The 21,389-nt window shown below is 40.1% G+C and overlaps 1 protein-coding gene across 9 annotated transcripts in view; it reads left to right on the top strand.

Moving 5' to 3' along the window:
- Window positions 1-21,389, top strand: part of TLN2 (talin 2) — a 474,792-nt gene that overhangs the window by 289,045 nt on the left and 164,358 nt on the right. For all 9 annotated transcript variants that reach the window (XM_074393531.1, XM_074393528.1, XM_039468905.2 and 6 more), the window contains 2 exons: window positions 12,605-12,668; window positions 14,314-14,418. In XM_074393531.1, coding sequence (XP_074249632.1) covers window positions 12,605-12,668; window positions 14,314-14,418 — 169 coding nt within the window. The remainder of the gene's footprint in view (window positions 1-12,604; window positions 12,669-14,313; window positions 14,419-21,389) is intronic.

Here is a 21,389-nt window from a genome sequence, read left to right as displayed (position 1 = left end):
TTCACATGTATGATTTTAGTGAAGTGATTTAACATACTTACCTCAGTGAATGATTAGTAGAACAAGATCAAAAGAGAAGAAAGAAAATATTAAAAAGAAAGTAATGAAATAGAAGCCACAGAAAACCAATAAAACCAAAAGCTGGTTCTTTGAAAAACTTAATAAACCCTGGGTAAATTTGATCAAGAAAAACCAAAGAAGGAAATGACAAAATAAGGTAGAGGGAAGTTAAAAAGCAGTTGAGAATGTGATAAACTTGAAACCAAAAAATGGAAAATTTAGAAAAAAATGGGTAGTTAGAAAATTGGAATAAGTCTATAATCTTGAAATAAACTGACTTATCAGTTTAAAATATACCAATCAAAAAACAAAATAAACAGTAGGCCCAGGCTATTTCAGAAAATAAACAAAAAAGTAAAGCTCCTCATCTTCATTTGAAACTAGTCGAACTGTAATACCAAAATGAATGCAGAGATTAGAAAGCTCTTAAACTGAATATAGATGTCTTCCATACAAACGTTATTAAAATATTATCTAAGTCCACCGTGACATAAGTTCATGTGTCAGTGCAAGTTAGAACTAAATAGTATTTCCTTAAAGGACGCAAAATTCATTTATTTAACAAATTTGTTGAGTGCCTTCTATGTGGTAGACAGTAGGCATTGGAGATACAGCAGTGAAAAACACAGTCCGACATTCTGCCCTCATGGAACTTAAATTCTAGTGCAGAGAGGCAGATGATAACTAATCAGTAAGTAAAATACATAATATATTGATGATGAATGCTAAGATATAAAAGCAGAAAAAAGGAATAGGGAGTTTGTGTGTTTTCAAGGATTGAGAGAGAATTTGACATTTTAGAATGAATTGGCAAATGACGCGTCTTAACTGTAGAAAATGTGTTTATATACTTCACCGTGTTCGTTTTTTTTCTAAAAAAGACTATATGATTGTCTTAATGGAGAGAAAGAATTTGATAAAATGAAATAATCTTGATGACAAAAAAAAAAACAAAAAAAAAAAACTGTATGGCATGCCAGAAATTCATGAAAATGTTCTTAGTCTACTAAAGGATATCTATAACAAGTATCATAATTAATAGTTTAATATTTAATTTTAATGTCCAGAAGGATGCCTGTTACCAGTGCTTCTTATCAGCATGATACCAAATATCCTAATGAGTGCAATAAGGAAAGAAAAAGAGCTAAACCATATCGGGATTGGATAAACAAAACTGTCATCAGTTACAGGTGATAGTATTATCTACATAGATAATCAGTCTACAGAGAAACTTACCAGAATTAACAAGACCTTTAAACATGGTTTTTTGAAAAAAACAAAAACAAAAAAACATGTAATAGCATATAGTAGTCTCATACAAATCATCAAAGAGGAAATGTAATTGAAACAAGGGAGTTACCTTTTACATTGTAATTTACCTAGGAAGACAGCTCAACATCTAACCAATAAAATGATAAAAGTCTGTTGCAGAGCATAAAAGGAAGTCTGAGTAAATGAAGTAGTTTGCTATGTTAATGGTAGGAAGACTTGATACCAGTAAAGCACTTCTACCCAAACTTAGATTCAGTTCAATTCCAATCACTTACATAATAATGAGAAAGCTTTTTCTTAATATGGACATCTCAATAAAGCTGTTAAAAATTAATATGAACTAATCAAAGCTCAAGAATGGTCAAGGCGCCGGGCATGGTGGCTCAAGCCTGTAATCCCAGCACTTTGGGAGGCTGAGGCGGGTGGATCACGAGGTCGAGAGATCGAGACCAACCTGGTCAACATGGTGAAACCCCGTCTCTACTAAAAATACAAAAAACTAGCTGGGCGTGGTGGCGCGTGCCTGTAATCCCAGCTACTTAGGAGGCTGAGGCAGGAGAATTGCCTGAGCCCAGGAGGCGGAGGTTGCGGTGAGCCGAGATCGCGCCATCGCACTCCAGCCTGGGTAACAAGAGCGAAACTCCGTCTTAAAAAAAAAAAAAAAAAAAAAAAAAGAATGGTAAAGGCTAATTGAAGATATATGAAGGACTTATACAACCATCACAATTTTTTATAAACGTAAAGCAATTAAAACACTATATTATTGTCATAAGGCTATATAGTAATTCAAAAGTAATCTACCTTTATTAAAATTAAAATATCTTATTAGACAAAGACATCGTCAAGTTAAGAGGAAAACTCCAAATTGGAAATAGGAATTTGCATATTTGCAATGAATATTCCAAGATCAGATTAATATCCAGAAGATATTAAAAAAGAAAAAATAAATCTAAAGAAAAAAGATCACCCAGGATATCAGTAGGCACTTTAAAGAGGAGGAAATGTAATTGGCTTATAAAGATATGAAAAGATGTTTAAGTTAATAGGTGATTCACAAAATGCAAAATCAAAAGGGATAGAGCATTTCACGTCCCTCAGATGGGCATATATTTAAATGTGTAAAAACACCACGGTCCTTATAGAGGAAACGAGGTATTTCAGAATATGAATCTTTGTATTTAAAAATATGTACACAAAGAAAACAGGATGTATTATTGTTTATAGATACAAGGAATTATAGGAAGATATTAAAATATTTGTGGAAACTAATTTCAAAAAAGTGGCTACCTAATAAAGGATATGGGACTTCCGCTCATTCTATAATCTCTAGTAACAGAAGAGAAGTAGCAATCCTGAAGTTAATATGGCAACATGCCAATATGTGTTTCGCCTTGGTGGTGGGTGTATAAGTTATAAGGCATATAATTTTCTATAATTTGAAATGTTTCACACTCAACTTTTTTTTTTTTTTTTTTAGACAGGGTCTCACTCTGTCACCCAGGCTGAAGTACAGTGGCACAACCTGGGGCTCAAGCAATCCCCTCACCGTAGCCTCTCCAGTAGCTGAGACTTGAGGCATGCGTCACCATGCCTGCCTAATTTTTGTATGGAGGTTCCTGGTTTGATGCCCAAGCTTGTCTTAACTCCTGGGTTCAAGCAATTCAGCCTCCCAAAGTGTTGGGATTACAGGCTTGAGACAGGACGCCCAGCCCACTTAACATAAAAAAAAAAAAAAAAATGGTTACAGTAGTCTAGGCTTGAAGTGATAAAAGTTTATATTCATCAAAATTGGCTATTAACACGTGGCCAAGGCAAAAGTAGTAGGCATTGGAGGCCAGACAGAAAGGTTCCATGACTCTGCATATTATGGGAAGGAAATGGTCCAAGGGCTGAGTGTGGGCAGGCTTAGGAAACCTCTCTCATCCTTGACTACCACAGCCTCCTCTTCCTGTTTGGGAATTCCTCGGAAGTATTTTACTGAGAAAACAAAGCAGTCCAGGTCATGAATCTTTGTTGAGAAAGAATTCACGGTGGACTTGGAAATTGTCCCCCACAAACTCAAGATAATTCTATTGTCAACAAGCAAAGCTTTTGACCCAGTAGGAGGCCTTAAGCCAGTTTTTCACTTGGCCTCTGTTCAAACACATATTCCTCCTTTGGAGTTGGTCATGGTCATCTGTGTGCTTTTGTCGGAATAATTTGGCCATTGATTCTGTTTTCAAACCAGAAAGCTGGTTTTCATCAGCTCTCTTACGTTACAATCTTCACCACCATCCTCCTACTAAGTTAAAAGTAAAATGCAATAAAAAGCCACTTGCATACTTTTAGCACTATGGTTTTCTCCCTGTGAGCTTCTCTCTTGTGTTTCTGACAGCCCAGAGCTCTTCTATCCTTTCCATTTTGGGAGGTAGTGACCATTCAATAGTGTCTGTATTGTTTTATCCAAGCAGTCTTCTGAGATTGGTGCCTGTCTCCCTAACTACTTTCAAACTCCAGAACTTTCGAACCAGGAACCACTGAAGGTATCCAGCCCTGAGCTGTCTCTGAGTTCCTGGGTAGTGGTGTGTCCTTACATTAAAGGACATTTGGATTGGTTCAGGATCACAAAACTGCTGTGTGACCAAGATCTTCAAATCCAGTTCCTATGTTTCTACCATGCTGCTGTGGTTTGAATGTGTTTTCTCCAAAATCTGGGTGTTGCCAGTGTGATAGCGTTAAGAGGTGGGGCCTTCAAGGCATGATTAGGTCAGGAGGGCTTTCCCTCGTGAGTGGAATTAAGGCCCTTAGAAAAGAGGCTTCACACGGCATTCAGCTAGCTTGTTCTTCTGCTGCTTTGCCTTGTGAGGACATAGCCTTTCTTCCCTCCCCAGAGGATACCACCCTTACCAGACAGATGAACCTGTCAGTGCCTTTACCTTGGACTTCCCAGCCTCCAGAACTGTGCAGAAATAAATTTCTCTTCTTCATAATTGAATTATGAATTATAGAATTAAATACAATTGAATATAATTAGAATACTGCTCGTTACCCAGTCTGGTATTCTTTTGCAGCAGTACAAACCAACTAACAAGCTGTTTTCACTTTCTACTTTTTCTGGTTTTTTTTTTTTTTTGAGATGGAGTCTTGCTCTGTCAGCCAGGCTAGAGTGCAGTGATGTGATCTCAGCTCACTTGCAACCTCCACCTCCCGGGTCAAGTGATTCTTCTGTCTCAACCTCCCGAGTAGCTGGGACTACAGCTGTGTGCTACCATCCCTGGCTAATTTTTGTATTTTTAGGAGAAAAGGGGTTTCAACATTTTGACCAGGCTGGTCTTAAACTCCTGACCTCATGATCTTCCCGTCTTGGCCTCCCAAAGTGCTGGAATTACAGGCATGAGCCAGAGCGCCCGGCCTTACTTTCCACTTTTTTTTTTGTCACTCTAAGCATTTCCCAGCTCACTCAGTGCTTCCTCCCACCTGTATTATCACCTCACTTCACCAGAACTTAACCACGCTACTCTTGGTTGCAGACATTTTGACATTTGAGTCTGAATTCAAATCCAAACGTGTCTGAATCTGTAATTTGAGCTTTCAGCCCACTGTGTCAGTGGTTCTCCAACTTGAGTCTGATTGGAATTATCTGAAGGGCTTGTTAAAAGATGCCTGGCCTCACCCCCAAAGCCTCTTATCCAGCAGGTGTGGGGTGAAGCCTGAACACTGGCATTTCTATCACATTCCCAGGTTCTGCTGATGGTTCTGGTCCTGGGGCCACACTCTGAGAACCTTATGTGATACTAAATTTGACATGTTGTTGTTAATCATTTGGTGACTCAACATCAAGGTTGGAGGCAGGATCCTGGGTGTTCCAGCATCCTCTGGGTGATGCTGTCCCTATTGTACCTCCACCATCCCTCTCCTCCATTCCTCCACCCTGTGCTGGGTGGACAATCTACTACTTCGTATGTTCATTTGGATTCCCTCAGCTCTCACAAATGAGGCGACATCCCTTGTTTTCAGTTCGTATGAGCGATAACACTCAGGTTGGAAGCCTCTGCTTTTCAAGTGGTAAAAACCAACTTACAGACATGCTGACTTTCCTGTAGTCGTGCAGTGACTTGATGGCAGCCCTGGGACAGATAAGAGGCAGTTCACGTTTCCCCCAAATCATAGCTGTCTCTGTGTACTTGTAACTTACGGCCAGGCTGGGAAACATCTTTGTAACTTCTCTTTTGGAATTACTTGTAGAGGCAGCTTAAATTTTACATAAGAAAATGAGGTTTGATTATGTACATACACAGTGAAATAATATTTAGCCTTAAAAATGGAGATACTGCCATTTGTGACAACATGGATGAACCTAGAGGACATTATTATGTCCTCTGAGTGGAATAAGCCACACTTAGAAAAACTGTGTGATCTCACTCATGTGGAACCGTATAACAAAGAACTCAGATACATAAAAACAGTAGAAAAGTGGTTTCTGTGGGTGGGGAAATGGGGAGATAGTGGTCAAAGGGTACAGAGGCTCAGTTACGTAGGATAAATAAGTCTGGAGGCTTCATGTTCCTTGTGTACAGCATGAGGGCTATAGCTGATAGTTGTATGCTGGAAATTTATAAAAGTAAATTTTAGGTACTTTTATCACACACATAAAAACGGAGATGATGGGTATGTTAATTTGCTTGACTGTAGTAATTCTTTCACTATGTATATTGTATGAAAACGTCACATTGTATACTTAAAATATTTACATTAAATAGCAAAATTGCAAGTCATCCTTCAAAAAGTAGAAAATGAGGTTTTGGTGACATCTGTATTTGAGTTCAGATCCTGTTCCCCTAGATGCGTTAAATTCCCCTTCCCTGATTCTACCGGCTTCTGTGTATTGGTGGCTGTCACCTGGTCTTCACTATCGTAATCTGATTGTTATTTTATTCCACAGGGACTGAAATACTGGTCACGTGGGATATTGTTTGACTAAAGGGTAACTTGGAGGGGTCAGGGTGTGTAGTGGCCCAGAGCATGGTCCCTGGTGCCCACGGATGAGACAGCGTGTGGGCTGTGACCCTGGGCACCTTAGCCTTGCTAAGCTCAGAGTCTGTGTGTAGAATGGGGTCTTTGCTTCCTACTGGCTTTTGTCAGAACTCAGTTAATCTGCTAGTGTTTGTAAAGCACCTGAAACAGGTGTTGGCCTTCAGTAAATGGCAGCTTTTTTAATAGTAGAAACTCTCTCTCCACCTGGTTTGGACTTTGGTTAGAGAGTCCAAAAAGTTGTTTAAAATGTAGAATCATAGCAAGTGACATCTACCCCACGAAACCCTTTATTCTAACATTGAACTTACACATTTTTTGCTAGTATTTTGATGTAGGGCCAAGGTTTTTCCTTGTGTAAGTTTCCTGATGGGATTTCCACAGTGTCTTGCATGAATCATGCATAATGCATCATCTGTGAGGGAATTTAAAGACAACAATGAAGCAATCTGAGAACAGAATATCTTTAGATTTCCATGATTTTCTTTTTCTTTTCAGTATTTTACAGTTGTCTTATGTCTATGTTGTTTAATGCATTTTATAACTTTTTTTTTCTTCGAGACACAGTCTCACTCTGTCACCCAGGCTGGAGTGCAGTGGTGCAATCTCAGTTCACTGCAACCTCTGCCTCCTAGGTTCAAGCGATTCTCGTGTCTCAGCCACTCGAGTAGCTGGCATTACAAGCACCTGCCACCACGCCTGGCTAAATTTTGTATTTTCAGTAGAGATGGAGTTTCATCATATTGGCTAGGCTGGTCTTGAACACCTGACCTTGCAATCCACCCGCCTCAGCTCCCCCCTCAAAGTGCTGGGATTACAGGTGTGAGCCACCACGCCCAGCCAACTATTACCTTTAGGAAGAATGCAGTAGCTCAATTTTTATACTGTTTCTGCAGCTTATGAGCTATGTCATTATATCACATAATTATGTGCTATCTAGCCAGCTGCAACAAATTAAAGAACAAATACAGCATTCTTGACCAGAGCAGAAGTCGGGGTTTGTGAGAAGAGTCTGTTGGCTGCAAACTTTGAACCTCTCATGGATCTTAGAGAGTCTACTAGAGATTCATGTACTAACTTTACTGGAATAGAGAGTCTGAATTATTATGACTGCATTCAGAAAGGGCCATGTTTAAAAGGCTGGCAGTCGGGTTTGGTGGAGAAGTGAGTTCTCAATACACAGTTTGTAGGTGGCTGCCCTTTGAAGGTGAGAACATTTAAGGAGAGAGGGGGAGGGATTTTGTGTGGCTAGAACTTGCTTAATTAGGAAAATTTCCAATCAGGTATGACAATCTCACCCATTTTTTTCTCCGACAAGTCTGACAGATTGCACTTGTGTACATGTCCCAGATGTTAGGAGCCTTCCAGACTCGGGTATGGTAATCAGAACAACAACTGAGCTGGAATTACTGCACTGCTGGCCGGCAGGCCTTGATGACACCCTGCCTGCTCCCTCCCGCTTTGTGCTGACACGGCACACACGGACGATTTACTGGGGAAAATGCATGCCACACGCATGCGCACACTCTTCATGTCTTAAAATGGTTTTTAAACTCCCTGCAAACCGATTCTTGAGACCTCAGAGCTAACACCTCCAGGGCGCCTTCTGATGTTGTTTTCAGTAACTCCTGAAGACTGCACGGGAGGCAGATTCAGCTGGGCTGGTTTGGCGGAGTGTGAATGGAGGGAGCTTGCTGCAGCACAGGATTTTCTTGCCATAGATGGTCAGCATGTTCTACTCCTGCTGGGCCCCTGGACACCACCATCTGGTATTCTTCTAGTGAGAATCATTGCTCTGAGAGAGTTTGACATGGAGCTCTTTTTGGGTGCTTTTGGTAACCTTAACCAAGTCTGTGTTGCTGATGTAGGAGCCATTGTCTAGAGGCTGGCAGCAGTGGTCCTCTCATGATGCCACTTCCTTTAAATGGGCCCCTGGAGAAAGCATGAAGCAGCTGTGTGTTCATGTGGACCCTCTCTTGTTCTAGGAGGTCAGAGGCTCTCTGCTGCTTACCAGCAAGTCCTGTGCATTCAGCTAAGCCTTCACCTCTCTCATACTCAACTTCCTCTTTTCTGATGTTGGTGTCTTCTAACTCTCTCTGAATCATTCATTTTTGCCCATGAAGTTGCTTAATGATTATCTTAATGTCTAAACTGCTGCAGAGTAGATATTTCTTAGATCCCTTGTGCTGATGAACTTGGAATCTTCTCTTTCTCTTATTAGTGAAATCATATTCTCTTTTCTTTTGTGACTGGCTTATTTTCCTTAGCACAGTGTTTTCATGTTGTAGCATGTTTCAGTACTTCCTTCCTTTAGATCCTAATGATTTTCCATTGTATGGAGAAACTACATTTTATCCATTTGTTGATGGACTTTTGAGTTATTGTCCTCTTTTGGCTATCATTAATAATGCTGCTGTGAACATTTATGTTCAAGTTTTTGTGTGGTAGTGTTTTCATTTTTTTCTGAGCATATATTGTGTAGAATTGCTGTGTAATATTTTAAGGAACTGTCAAACGTTTTTTTATAGCAGCTGTACCATTTTACATTCCTGGCAGCCATGTATGAGGGTCCCAGTTTCTCTGTGCCTTTGTCAACACTTGCTGTTGTCCATCTTTTTTATTGTGGCCATCCTCGTGGGTGTGTAGTAGTATCACACTGAGGTTTTTCTTTGCGTCTCCCTCGTGGCTAATAATGTTGAACAGACTTTCATGTGCTTATTAGCCATTTGTATCTCTTCTTTGGAGAAACGTCTGCTCTTGTCCTCTGCCCATTTTTAATTGGGTGTTAGTCTTTTCATTATTCAGTTACAAGGTTTTTTTAAATATATTCTGCTTATATTGTAATTTTCTCATAAATAATTTGCAAATATTTTCCTCCATTCTATGGGTTGTATTTTCACTTTCTTGATGGTGGTATTTGCAATTTAAAAGCTCATAATTTTGAAATAGTGCAGTTTATGTTTTTCTTTTACCGCTTGTGCTTTTGGTATTGCACCTAAAAACTTTTTGCCTCAATCAAGGTCATAAAGATTGACTCCTGTATTTTCTTCTGAGTTTTACAGCTTTAGCTATGACATTTATGTCTGTCATGGGAAGTAGGGGCTCTGGTTTCTATTACATGTGACCATCCTGTTGTCCCAGCACCACTTGGTAACGGAAGTATTCTTTCTTCAGTGAATTGTCTTGGAACCCTTGTTGAAAGTCAGTTGACCATAAAAGTGAGGGTGAATTTCTGGACTGGCAATTCTGTTCTGTTGACCTATGTAACTGTTCTTACATCGTCCCTGCACTGTCTTGGTTACTATAGCTTTGTAGTAAATATATTTCTTATATCTTTAATGTATTATGCCCTCCTTTTCACCACTACTACCAAACTATTTATTTTTGAAGAAACTAAGTTATTTTTATAGAATTTTTTTGTGTTTGGGTTTGGCTAATTGTATCCTGAAGGTTTTCATTGAACGTGTTTCTCAATTCCTCTTTTTGTAACTGGTATTTACATCTAGGGGTTCAATTAAATTCAGTTTCAATTATGTATTTACTTATTCTTTATTAACAAGAATACTTCCTAGGTGGTGCTGTATACTTCCTTTTGTATCAGTCAAGAGACATATAATATGAAAACTGACTATTGGGTTTAGATGTCAGACCGATCCATCTCTTATAAAGTTGCTGATCAACTTATTTTTTTGGTCTTGTAGTCATTGAAATTTGCTTTGATCTGTCAGTTATTTCATTAAAAGTTAAAAAATGATGATTTTGGACTTTTGTTATTTTTTCTACATTTATTAACTGTGATTCTTGCCCTTATTAACATATAGAAACATCAGAGCGAATACTTGCTTCTTTCCCTTCATTTACAGTTTACAGTATGAGTTGGGACCTTAGCAATCTCTTAAGGTGACCAATGCTTTTTAAAAAAAATCTTTCTGGATATTAAGTATCTGTGCTTTAACTTACTGCAATCATCCTTTTTCTGAGCCTCAAATTGTCCCATCGCTTGGTATTAATTATATAATGTCTGGGATTTGCTTCATCATAATCCGGGGGAGGTCAGTGGAATGGGGAAATAGATGAGCCATGATTGAGTTGATAAATGTTGAAGCTGGATGGATGGGTTTATTATTTTGTTCTCTCTTTTTCAATATGAAGTTGTAAATCATCCAATTTTTGGCTAATGGGAATTATTGATGTTGAGAACCAGCCCAGCCCCGTACATGGGTGCCCTTAGTCCCAGCGGTGATGAGGGATTGAGAAAAGGAAAATAAAGACAGAGACACAAGAGTCCAATTTACAGCGTGGGTTCGGGGGACCAGTGGCAAGCTTGGGAACTGCATTGGCCCTGGGCTGTGGGCTCCAAACCCCTTTATTACGTGCACAATCTCATTGATCTTATGGGCGTGGAAGGGGAGGGTGAAGGTGTAGGTAAGATAGCCAGGGTAGGGAGAGCATTTGAGATCCTTCTAAGGCATGCTAAACTAGTACACTGAGTTTATCACTGATTGTTATTAGGGTGTGGCAGCATCAGAAGTATAGCGGATTCGGATTCCGAGTCCGACCACTCCCAATGCATCAAGGGGCTTTTATCTCCCAAGCATTGAGGACAGAGAGCAATTAAAGTCACTCCATATTCTGAGAACCTAGGCAGAGCCTGAGGCCTTTTGTGGTCTCTGCCCAGCAAGGCTTTTCTCCTCCTTGCCAGCTCCCATCTGCAAAGAGCTTCCCAGATCTTGTGAGCAGAGGTCGCCTCCCTTCTCAGAGATCTTTGTATAAGCCGTCTTTACGAGGCCCTCATACAGTCTCCATGTTGAGAAGGCATTCATGGGACCAAAGCAGTAGCGCCTGCTCTGCAACCACCCGGCGCTGTTCCCTGGTGTTACTGCGCTCTCGGATGGTCTTTATCTTAGGCCTCCTGTTGCTGCTTGATTTCTAATTAACTGCATCAATAATATAGTTTAGTTCAGTGTATAAACTTCAGTGCACTGTGAGCCAGTCAAGCTTATAATTATATAGCTAGAATTAACATAGGTCTCCCCCTGGCCATCGTGACCCACAATTGATAGTGGCTCCATTGTCATCTTGGTAGCTTCCTTGATTTAAGCCACAAGAAGTTCCAGGAACATTTTAAACATTTCCTGCCTCAGACCAAGAATCAATGATTTATCTAAGACTTGCTGGTTCGTTTTAGTGGAAATGGTATTTAGAAGAACATCTGGCCTAGGCACTGGGGGTGCCACCAGGTTGTGCTTGCTCCTGGCCTTTAAAGGGGACGTAGCTAGAAAATGTTTTTCAGGAAAAGAATAATGAATCAGGCACTCAGGCCAGTATTTCCTGGTCAAATAAAAGATGAGGAATTTTTAGCCAAGTCTTTTTGCATTTCGTTTATTTTTATCTATTTTGTATTGAAAAGCTTGGTTTCAAACAACAACCATAAACACTCATTTACTTTATCCTAGTTACATGTAACATCGTACTTATATATAATGTGATACCCTAATTGTTGTGTGTGTGTGTGTGTGTGTGTGTGTGTGTGTGTGTGTGTGTGTAGACAGGAGGGAAAGTGGATGCTAATTTTAAATACTAACATTTTTACCAACAAGTCTACTATGGTTTATTTTGCCCATAATATCCTACAAGGGATGTATAGTCAAAAGACTAGTTTGCAAAGTTACCTGAAATAATTATTCTCCCTGTAGTTACGCTGTCAACTTAGTATTCTGTTTTAGTTTGCTTTAGATTTTTTAGGTGTTGCTTCTTTTTGTAATTTCATGTGATTCTAAAATGAAAACTATAATACAAGAAATAGAGTTTAACTTTCATTCTTGTTCCCTTCTCTTTGTTTTTCCCCTCATCCGTGGAGAACCATTTTTATTAGTACTAGGTTTATCTTTGTTTTATTATTTTTTAAAAAATATGTAGACAATAGAAAATAGTGTTTTTAAAATAAAAGCTATTTCTTTCCTTTCTTACAGAGGGTAGCATACTATATACTCTTGTGCTCCTTCCCCCTCCCCCCCCACTTTACAATAGATCCTGGAAATTCTTTCTTCTTTAAATATGTTAGTTTGACCTTTTCTATCCTGCTAGTTTTATGTCTGTGCCCTTATTCAAGTGCATCGTAGGATATAGCAGTCTGTTATTAATTACTCCATAAAATATTGGGGGACATAGTGAGTTAACTGTTTTATTAAACATCTTGGCTTTGCTTCTCATCATAGAACATGATAAATGCCTTTCCTCTTTAAATGTCTCTCTCTCTTAGTCTAAAGGAATTCCTGCCCAAAGAATACATCAAGCAGAGAGGAGCTGAAAAGAGGATCTTTCAGGTATTGGAAATGTACAGAACTTTATTATTCTCCTCACTCCCCATTCTCATTTATTAGTATGAGGGGGCCTCTGCGCATGATAGTTTTATACCTTGTGCCTGTACTCTCATATAATAAATGATTAGCGACTCAAGAGTAAAGAAGCTGACAGTTCTACTTTGGGCAGATTTATTATCTTAATCCATATTTTCTTGCTAAAGGTTACCTAGCCCTTCTGAGAAAAATGTGCATCCATTTAATTTCAAAGGCATTATCTTGGTAACATTGAAACAAGGTTATAGACCGTTAACATGCACTGAGGAAGGAGCTACAAGTAGCCTCTTTGTCCTGAGATTTGTTTTTTGAAGCTGGCATTTGGAAACTAGTGCCTTTAAAAAACCCAGGATTATTCTAAAAGTCAGAGAAGAGACTTGGTCAGGCGCAGTGGCTCACACCTGTAATCCCAGCACTTGGGAGGCTGAGACGGGTGGATCACAAGGTCAGGAGATCGAGACCATCCAGGCCAACATGGTGAAACCCTGTCTCTACTAAAAGTACAAAAATTAGCTGGATATGGTGGTGCATGCCTGTACTCCCAGCTATTTGGGAGGCTGAGGCAGGAGAACTGCTTCAACCCAGAAGGTGGAGGTTGCGTGAGCCGAGACTGCACCACTGAACTCAAGCCTGGCAACAGAGCGAGACTCCGTCTCAAAAACAAAACAAAAGTAAGTCAGAGACTTTTCTGGTCTACACAGCCAGTAAGAAAAGCCCTAACACCAACTTTGCCATGAAACACTCTAAGGAATCCAAGATACCAAAGTCTTCTTTGATCCCGAAATGTAGATATAAATTAAAATACAAATTTCATGTGTATAAAACATCCTTTTCCCAAGTATTGTTTCTGAGTAGTATCGTGTACAGGCATGTCCTATTCTTTGGAAAATGATACCTTTTTTTTTTTTTTTTTTTTTAATTGAGGCAGAGCCAGGATGGAGTGCAATAGGGTGATCCTGGCTCACTGCAACCTCCACCCCTCTCCCCTGCACCCCTCAGGTTCAAGTGATTCTCGTGCCTCAGCCTACCAAGTAGCTAGGATTACAGGCACAGGCCACCACACCTGGATAATTTCTATATTTTCAGTAGAGATGGGGTTTTGCCATGTTGGTCAGGCTGATGTCGAACTCCTGATCTCACATGATCTGCCCGCCTCGGCCTCCCAAAATGTTGACATTATAGGTATGAGCCACCACAACTGGCCAGTACATTTTAGATTGATGTTAGAATGACACATCTCTTGAGAAGAACATTTTTCTTGGTATCATTTAACGTCTTGGCTCTGAACCATTTGGGACGTGAAGTCCTTTGCAAATGTGATTACACTTATGGACCCTGTTCCCACCACACAGCATGAATTGTCACATTTAGTTGTAAAGTAATGTAGGCTGCTTGGCCTTAAACTCTCGTTTGAAATCCCCGTGTTAGAACCTCCTGTGTGCTTTGATCCTTGGTCAGCGGTTGCCTGTGTCATGGAGGGGTCTCAGACACAAACATCACTTAATGATCATTCCTAGCCACTGTGTCCACTGCGTGTAGTAACTACCTCTCTCCAGGTCCACCTGCTGGCAGAGATGCAATAACTGATCCCCGGCTACTGTCACTTTTGCAGGAGCATAAGAACTGCGGGGAGATGAGTGAGATAGAAGCCAAGGTCAAGTACGTGAAACTCGCACGGTCCCTCCGCACATATGGCGTGTCCTTCTTCCTGGTGAAGGTGAGTTGGGCAGAATGGAGAGAGTGTTCGCCTCAGCCACCTCTTTTTTTCCTTTGTTCAAGCATTTGCTGTTAAGCCTGGTTTGACCTGCTCACCCACTAGCATTTGGAGGTGGAACATCTGTCTAGTGCTGACCTGCGTTTAGCCGCAGCACAGGCTTCAGGGGTATGACCTGCGGGCTGTGAGTGAGCCCGGCTGTCCAGGAGCCTCTGGGCAGCTGGGCTTTGGCTCAGATCACTGTCAGGGGTAAAGTCCCTGAAGGAGTTGGTTCACTTTTACTTCATATTCCTTTTCCTGACAGTGTTTCATTTAGGACTGTCAAGAATCCTGTGGATTAAGTGAAGGCTCTTCACCACTGCAGACCAAATCGAATTCATGGGGTAAATGTGGTCCTTAATTTGTATACTTTAAGATAGGACTTTGGATTTTATGGCCTTCAGATGTGATTTCATGGGAATTGTCTGTCTTCCTACTGGAGGAAAAGAGGTGTGCCTTTGAAATTGCACCTGTGAGCAAGCCCAGGTTGGCCCTTGATGGGTTCCATCTTCACTCGACTGAAAAACCTCTCAGTTATCTTGGTTTCCGGTTTTGCTTTTCCTGACCTCAGGAAAATGATACTCCTTTTAGTTGTCTTAACTATTAGGTGTCACTGATTCTGCTTGTTTTGCTTTGACCCCTTTGGCCTCTCGCCTGGGGCCCTGGAGAAAGCTCTAACTTACAGTGAGTCTTCTTGTGTTGCTTTCAGCAAATGGGAGCAAACCAGCTGTGTTGCTTTCAGGGACTGAAGTTGGAAGATAGAACTGACCAGACTAAGAAAGGTGTCTTTGCCCACAGCCAAAGAGAACTGCAGAAGAAGTAGTTATATTTGTCCTTTAAGATGTTTTTCTTGACTCTTCTCATTGGAGCAAGCTGCCTCATTTGGGGAGAGGAGATACCAAGATGTTATATGTAGCAGCCGGGCGTGGTGGCTCAAGCCTGTAATCCCAGCACTTTGGGAGGCTGAGGCAGGTGGATCATGAGGTCAAGAGATCAAGACCATCCTGGTCAACAAGGTGAAACCCCATCTCTACTAAAAATACAAAAAATTAGCTGGGCATGGTGGCGCGTGCCTGTAATCCCAGCTACTCAGGAGGCTGAGGCAGGAGAATTGCCTGAACCAGAAGGCGGAGGCTACAGTGAGCCGAGATCGCGCCATCGCACTCCAGCCTGGGTAACAAGAGCGAAACTCCATCTCAAAAAAAAAAAGATGTTATATGTCAGAAAGACATATGCTGCATGCTTATTAATATGTCAACAAAACTAGCTTTCAGTTTTACACCCAAATCGCTAGGCCTTTGCAATGAAGAAAGTATGTATCAGTCACCTTGGGTTTGTTTTTTGTTTTTTGTTTTAAGTATTAATCACCTGGGTGCAGGTAGGCTAAAGCCGAAAAGGGCGTTCGCCCAGTCACCTTGTTTTTAAGAAAAGTAATTGAGAGGTTGAATTTTTTTACGTTTAGTGGCATTTTAAAGTATTAGTGAATTTTTGAATGGCACTGATGCCATCTAGGTAACAATGACTCCACTTAACCAATATTAATAATAACAGTAATAATGTTCAGTAAATAGCCCTCCATCAAGCTTATCTCATTCAAACCTATCAGCAACCCAGGGGCAGAACTACTACTATTATTTTCTTCTTTTTTTTGGAGACAGAGTCTTGCTTTGTTGCCCAGGCTGGAGTGCAGCGGCATGATTTTGGTTCACTGCAACCTCCGTCTCCCTGGTTCAGGCAGTTCTTCTGCCTTAGCTTCCCAAGTTGTTGGGACCACAAGTGCATGCCACCATGCCTGGCTAATTTTTATATTTTAGTAGAGGCAGGGTTTCACTGTGTAGCCCAGGCTGGTGTTGAACTCCTGAGCTCAGGCAGTCTTCCCATCTCGGCCTCCCAGAGTGCTAGGATTACAAGCGTGAGCCACTGTGCCCAACCCTGTTATCTTCTTTGTATAAGTGAGAACACAGAGGCCCAGCTAGATCCAGTGATTCAGTTGGGGCCATAAGGCTAGTAACTGAAGAAGCCAGGACTTGAATTCAGGTTTCCCTGATTCACAGATGGTGTTCCCAACCTCTAGCTGTACTGCCTTAGCTGTCGTGACCCCATTTGAGAGGTAGTCACCTGCTTCCACTGCTCTAGCTTCCCATCTGTGCCTTGAACACATGGGGAGATCTGCTCATTTTAGAAGGTGCGCTTTTCATTCATTATTGTGAAGGGCATCCAGTAGTAGATGAGCTCCAGTGCCTTGCAGGGACAAAGATTAAACAAATTTTTCATCAAGTCCACTGGTAATGGCATCAATTTCCGTTTATTAATTCTTGAGTTTCCCTGTAGTCCTTTTAGTATGAAATTCAACTCTTACAGTCACATCGTCTTCCATTAATACCATCAGGCTTCACACACAGTTGGTTTCAGTGATGTGCTAAAAAAAAAAAACAAACTTGTGCCTCTTGCATGTAGGTCAGTAAATTCAGGATAATAAAAAACATACAGAAAACTATAATTTGGAAGAGAAATTGAATATCAAATTGTAGGAAAAATAAATTTGTTCTCCAAAGACAATTTAGAGCTGAGAAAAATTGGTCCATGGTCACTAGGATACTTTGAGAGAGAGCAAAGATCTTCTGGTTATAGCAGGGTCTTGCAGATTTGATTAAACCAAATCTCCATTTACAAAATTATTTAAGGCAAAAGAAGAGCATGATAGATTTTGTCCTTTCTTCCTTCCTCCTTTCTTCCCCTTGCCATTTCCCTTTCCTCTCTCTCCTTCCTTCCCTTCTTTCTCTCTCTATATATTTTTTTTAAATTACAACTCTTTGAAAAGAAGAGAGGATTAAGAAAGTAGGCAGCACTTGCAACTTCTTTTTGTTTTAGACAGAGTTTTGCTGTTGTTGCCCAGGCTGGAGTGCCATGGTGCGATCCTGGCTCACTGCAACCTCCACCTCCCAGGTCCAAGAGATTCACCTGCCCCAGCCTCCCAAGTAGCTGAGATTATAGGCATGTGCCACCACGCCTGGCAAATTTTGTACTTTTAGTAGAGATGGGGTTTCTCCATGTTGGTCAGGCTGGTCTCAAACTCCCAACCTCAGGTGGTCCACCCGCCTTGGCCTCCCAGAGTGCTAGGATTAGTAAGCGTGAGCTACTGAGCAGAACCAAGCAATTGCAACTTCGATATACATATTAGATATTAAAATTTTTATTCATTTTATTTTTGTCACTTTCTACAATGTTAATAGCGTATTCACTTTAGTGTTTTGCTCAATTGTTTTTGATAGTTTGCCTTATTTTAAAAGTGGTGTAACTAAAAAATTAAGGAATAAGTCAATATTAAGAATTAATGAACCTTCTAATCAGATCAAGACTTTAAATAAGATGGTATCATATGAGTATTTTATATAAAGTCACTAAGGTGTTTGGTAAAACAACATCTTCTCATTAAAAATTCTTTAAAATGCTGGAATATAAGCATACTGGCTCACCATGATAGAGGATCATCAGTATCAAACGTCTCACTAGTATCATACTTACTAGAAATGCTAGAGAGAAATCTATAAGAGGCTGTACATGGTGGCTCATGCTTGTAATCTCCCAGCACATTGGGAGGCCAAGGCAGGCAGATCACTTGAGGTCAGGAGTTCAAGACTAGCTTGGCCAACATGGTAAAACACTGTCTCTACTAAAAATAGAAAAATTAACTGTGTGGTGGCACACACCTGTAATCTCAGCTACTCTGGAGGCTGAGGCAGGAGAATTGTTTGAACCTGGGATGTGGAGGTTGCAGTGAGCCAAGATTGCACCACTGTACTCCTACCTGGGCGATAGAGCGAGACTCTGTCTCAATGGAGGGAGGGAAAGAAAGAAGGAAGGAATGAAGGAAGGAGGGAAGAAGGGAAGGAGAAAGGGAGGGGGGGAGGAAAGGAGGGAGGAGGGAGGGAGGGAGGGAAGGAGGGAAATCTGTAAGAATTGGAATCAGAATAAATGTGCCCACCATCATGAAGGAAGGAGGGGAGCGGGGAGGAAGGGAGGGAGGGATTCCAAAACATTGTTTTGGAAGTTCTAGGAAATACAGTAAGATTAAAAATTTGGGAAGTGGGGGTGGGAATCATTGCTTTAGCAAATGAAGGAACAAAATAACTATGACTTGTAGCTATGATTATTTATCCTATAACAAGATATACCAAGTCATTTTTTTTTTTTTTACTTTCTACTTTGAAATTATTACAGATTCACAGGAAACTGTAAAACTAACACAGAATCAAAAAGATAGTAACAAGTGTTGGTGGTGAGCATATGGAAAAATTGGAACCCCCATACCCATAACCTGCTGGTGGGAATGTGAAATGGTACAGTTGCTTTGGAAAATAGTCTGTCAGTTCCTCAACTGCTTAAACATAGAAATACCATATAACCCAGCAATCCCACTCCTAGGAATATAGAGCAAAGAAAATTGAAAGTGTATATCCACATAAAAAACTTAGACATATGTGTTCACAGCAGTGTTAGCCAAAAGTTAACAACACAAATCAACTGATTAATGGATAGACAATTTATGGTTTATCCATACAATGCAGCATCAGCCATATATAGGAATGAAATACTGATATATGCTGCAACATGGATAAACATTATAAATGTTAAGCTAAGTGAAAGAAGCCAGTCACAAAAGACCACATACTATGTGATCCCTTTATGTGAAGTGCCCAGAAGAGGGGAATCTATAGAGACAGGAAAGGTGGTTAGTAGTTGCTTAAGAGTAGTCTGGTGAGGGAGATAGGGGAATGATAAAGATAGGGGAATGCTAAAGGGTACAGGGTTCTTTCTGATGTGGTGAAAATGTTCTAAACTGATTGTGGTTTTAAAAATAGCTATAATGGCTGTGGTGGCTATGTCTGTAATCCCAGTATTTTGGGAGGCCAAGGCAGGCGGATCACGAGGTCAGGAGTTCAAGACCAGGCTGGCCAGCATGGTGAAACCCCATCTCTACTAAAAATACAAAAAATTAACCAGGCATGGTTGCACATGCCTATAGTCCCAGCTACTCTGGAGGCTGAGGCAGGAGAATTGCTTGAACCCAGCAGGTAGAGGTTGCAGTAAGCCCGGATTGTGCCACTTCAGTTTGGGCAACAGAGTGAGACTCCATCTTAAAAAACAACCCCCCCCCCAAAAAAAAAAAAACTAATAATACAGAAAGGTTGTATGTGCCCTTCATCAGGTTTCCTCCAATGGTGTAGTAACATAGCCAGGAAAATGATATGGGTACAATCCACAGACCTTATTCAGAGTTCACTTATGTGTGTTTAGTTCTATGCAAGTTTATCATATTTATAGGTTTGTGTAACCCCTACCCTAATCAAGTTACTCCAGCACCATTTGTTGAAAGTGGTATTTTTCCTCCAGTGAATTACTTTTGCATCACTGCCAAAATTTAGTTCAGCACATCTGTATGGGTCTATTTCTGGGTTCTCTGTTTTGTTCTTATTCAAATATGCATCCTTCTTCTAGTCACACTGTCGTGATCAACTTTGGCTATAAAGTAAGCCATAACATCAGATAAAGTGATTACCTTAACTTTTTTCTTCTTTTTCAAAATTGTTTTAGCCCTTTTAGGTTTTTTCCTTTTCATATATACTTCCAAACTTATCTGTGTCTACAAAAAGCCTTGCTCTGATTTTGATAGTAATTGCATTAAATTTATAGATCAATTTGGAGGTAATTGAAATTTTTACTGTGTTAAGTCTTTTAACCGATAAACATGGTGTAGAGAGCCTCCTTGATTGCTTTCAACATTTTGTAATTTTCAGCATACGAATCCTGTACATGTTATAACAGTATGTACACAATCATTTTAATTTTTAGGTTGATTGTTACATTGATTAAATTGGCATAGGAAAAGACATATGTCAACCGTATGAAATAAGCCCTTAGAGTAGGTATGTAAAAATTAGTGAAACCATTTAGAGTATGTGATGAAAAGAGATCACATGCAGAATAGCACCAAAAAAAAAAAAAAATTGTATGCCTAAGGAATTTTTTTTTCTTAATTTCAATTGCTTTTGGGGTACAAGTGGTTTACATGGCTGAATTATACAGCAGTGAATTGTAAGATTTCAGTGCTCCCGTCACCCAAGTGGTATACATTATACCTAATGTGTAGTTTTTTGTCTGTAGCCCCACTCCCACCCTTTCCCTTCTGAGTCTCTAAAGTTCATTATACCACTCTGTATGCCTTTGTGTACTCATAGCTTAACTCCCATTAGATGAGAGCATATGCGTTTTGGTTTTCCACTGCTGTGTTATTCACTTAGAATAATGGCCTCCAGCTCCATCCAAGGTGTTGCAAAAGGCATTTAGTTACTTTTCATGGCTGAGTAGTATTCCAGGGTGTATATATGCCACATTTTCTCTATCCACTCATTAGTTGATGGTCACTTAAGTTGGGTCCACATCTTTGCAGTTGTGAATTGTGGTGCTATAAACATACGTGTGCAAGTATGTTTTTCATATAATGTCTTCTTTTCCTTTGAGTAGATACCCAGTAGTGGGATTGGTGGATTGAATGGTAGATCTACTTTTAGCTTTTTAAGGAATCTCCAGACTGTTTTCCATAGAGGTTGTACTAATTGGGGTAATACATTTTTTAAAAGACATCAATAACAGATTTCTCATGCCCCAAACTGAACATTGCATTAAATTGTGAAGGAATTATGCTAATGAAAGCATAATTTAGGTAGTAAATTAAAAGTGAGTAATTCCTGCTTCCCATTCACTACTTTTATAGGTTTCTTTTAGAAACTCTAAATAAATAAATGAAATTATAATTAATAATGATAATGAACACACTTACTCATACCACACATCCTTGAAATCAGTCATAGATATTTTGAGAGGCCTGGTTTGATGTGCTTAGAGCTGCTTACCATCATATTTTCTTCTGTGTC

Source organism: Saimiri boliviensis, chromosome 2, assembly GCF_048565385.1.
Source record: "Saimiri boliviensis isolate mSaiBol1 chromosome 2, mSaiBol1.pri, whole genome shotgun sequence".
Classification (NCBI taxonomy): domain Eukaryota; kingdom Metazoa; phylum Chordata; class Mammalia; order Primates; family Cebidae; genus Saimiri; species Saimiri boliviensis.
Note: the sequence above shows the minus strand (reverse complement) of the source record. Positions and strands in the feature narration are given on the sequence as shown.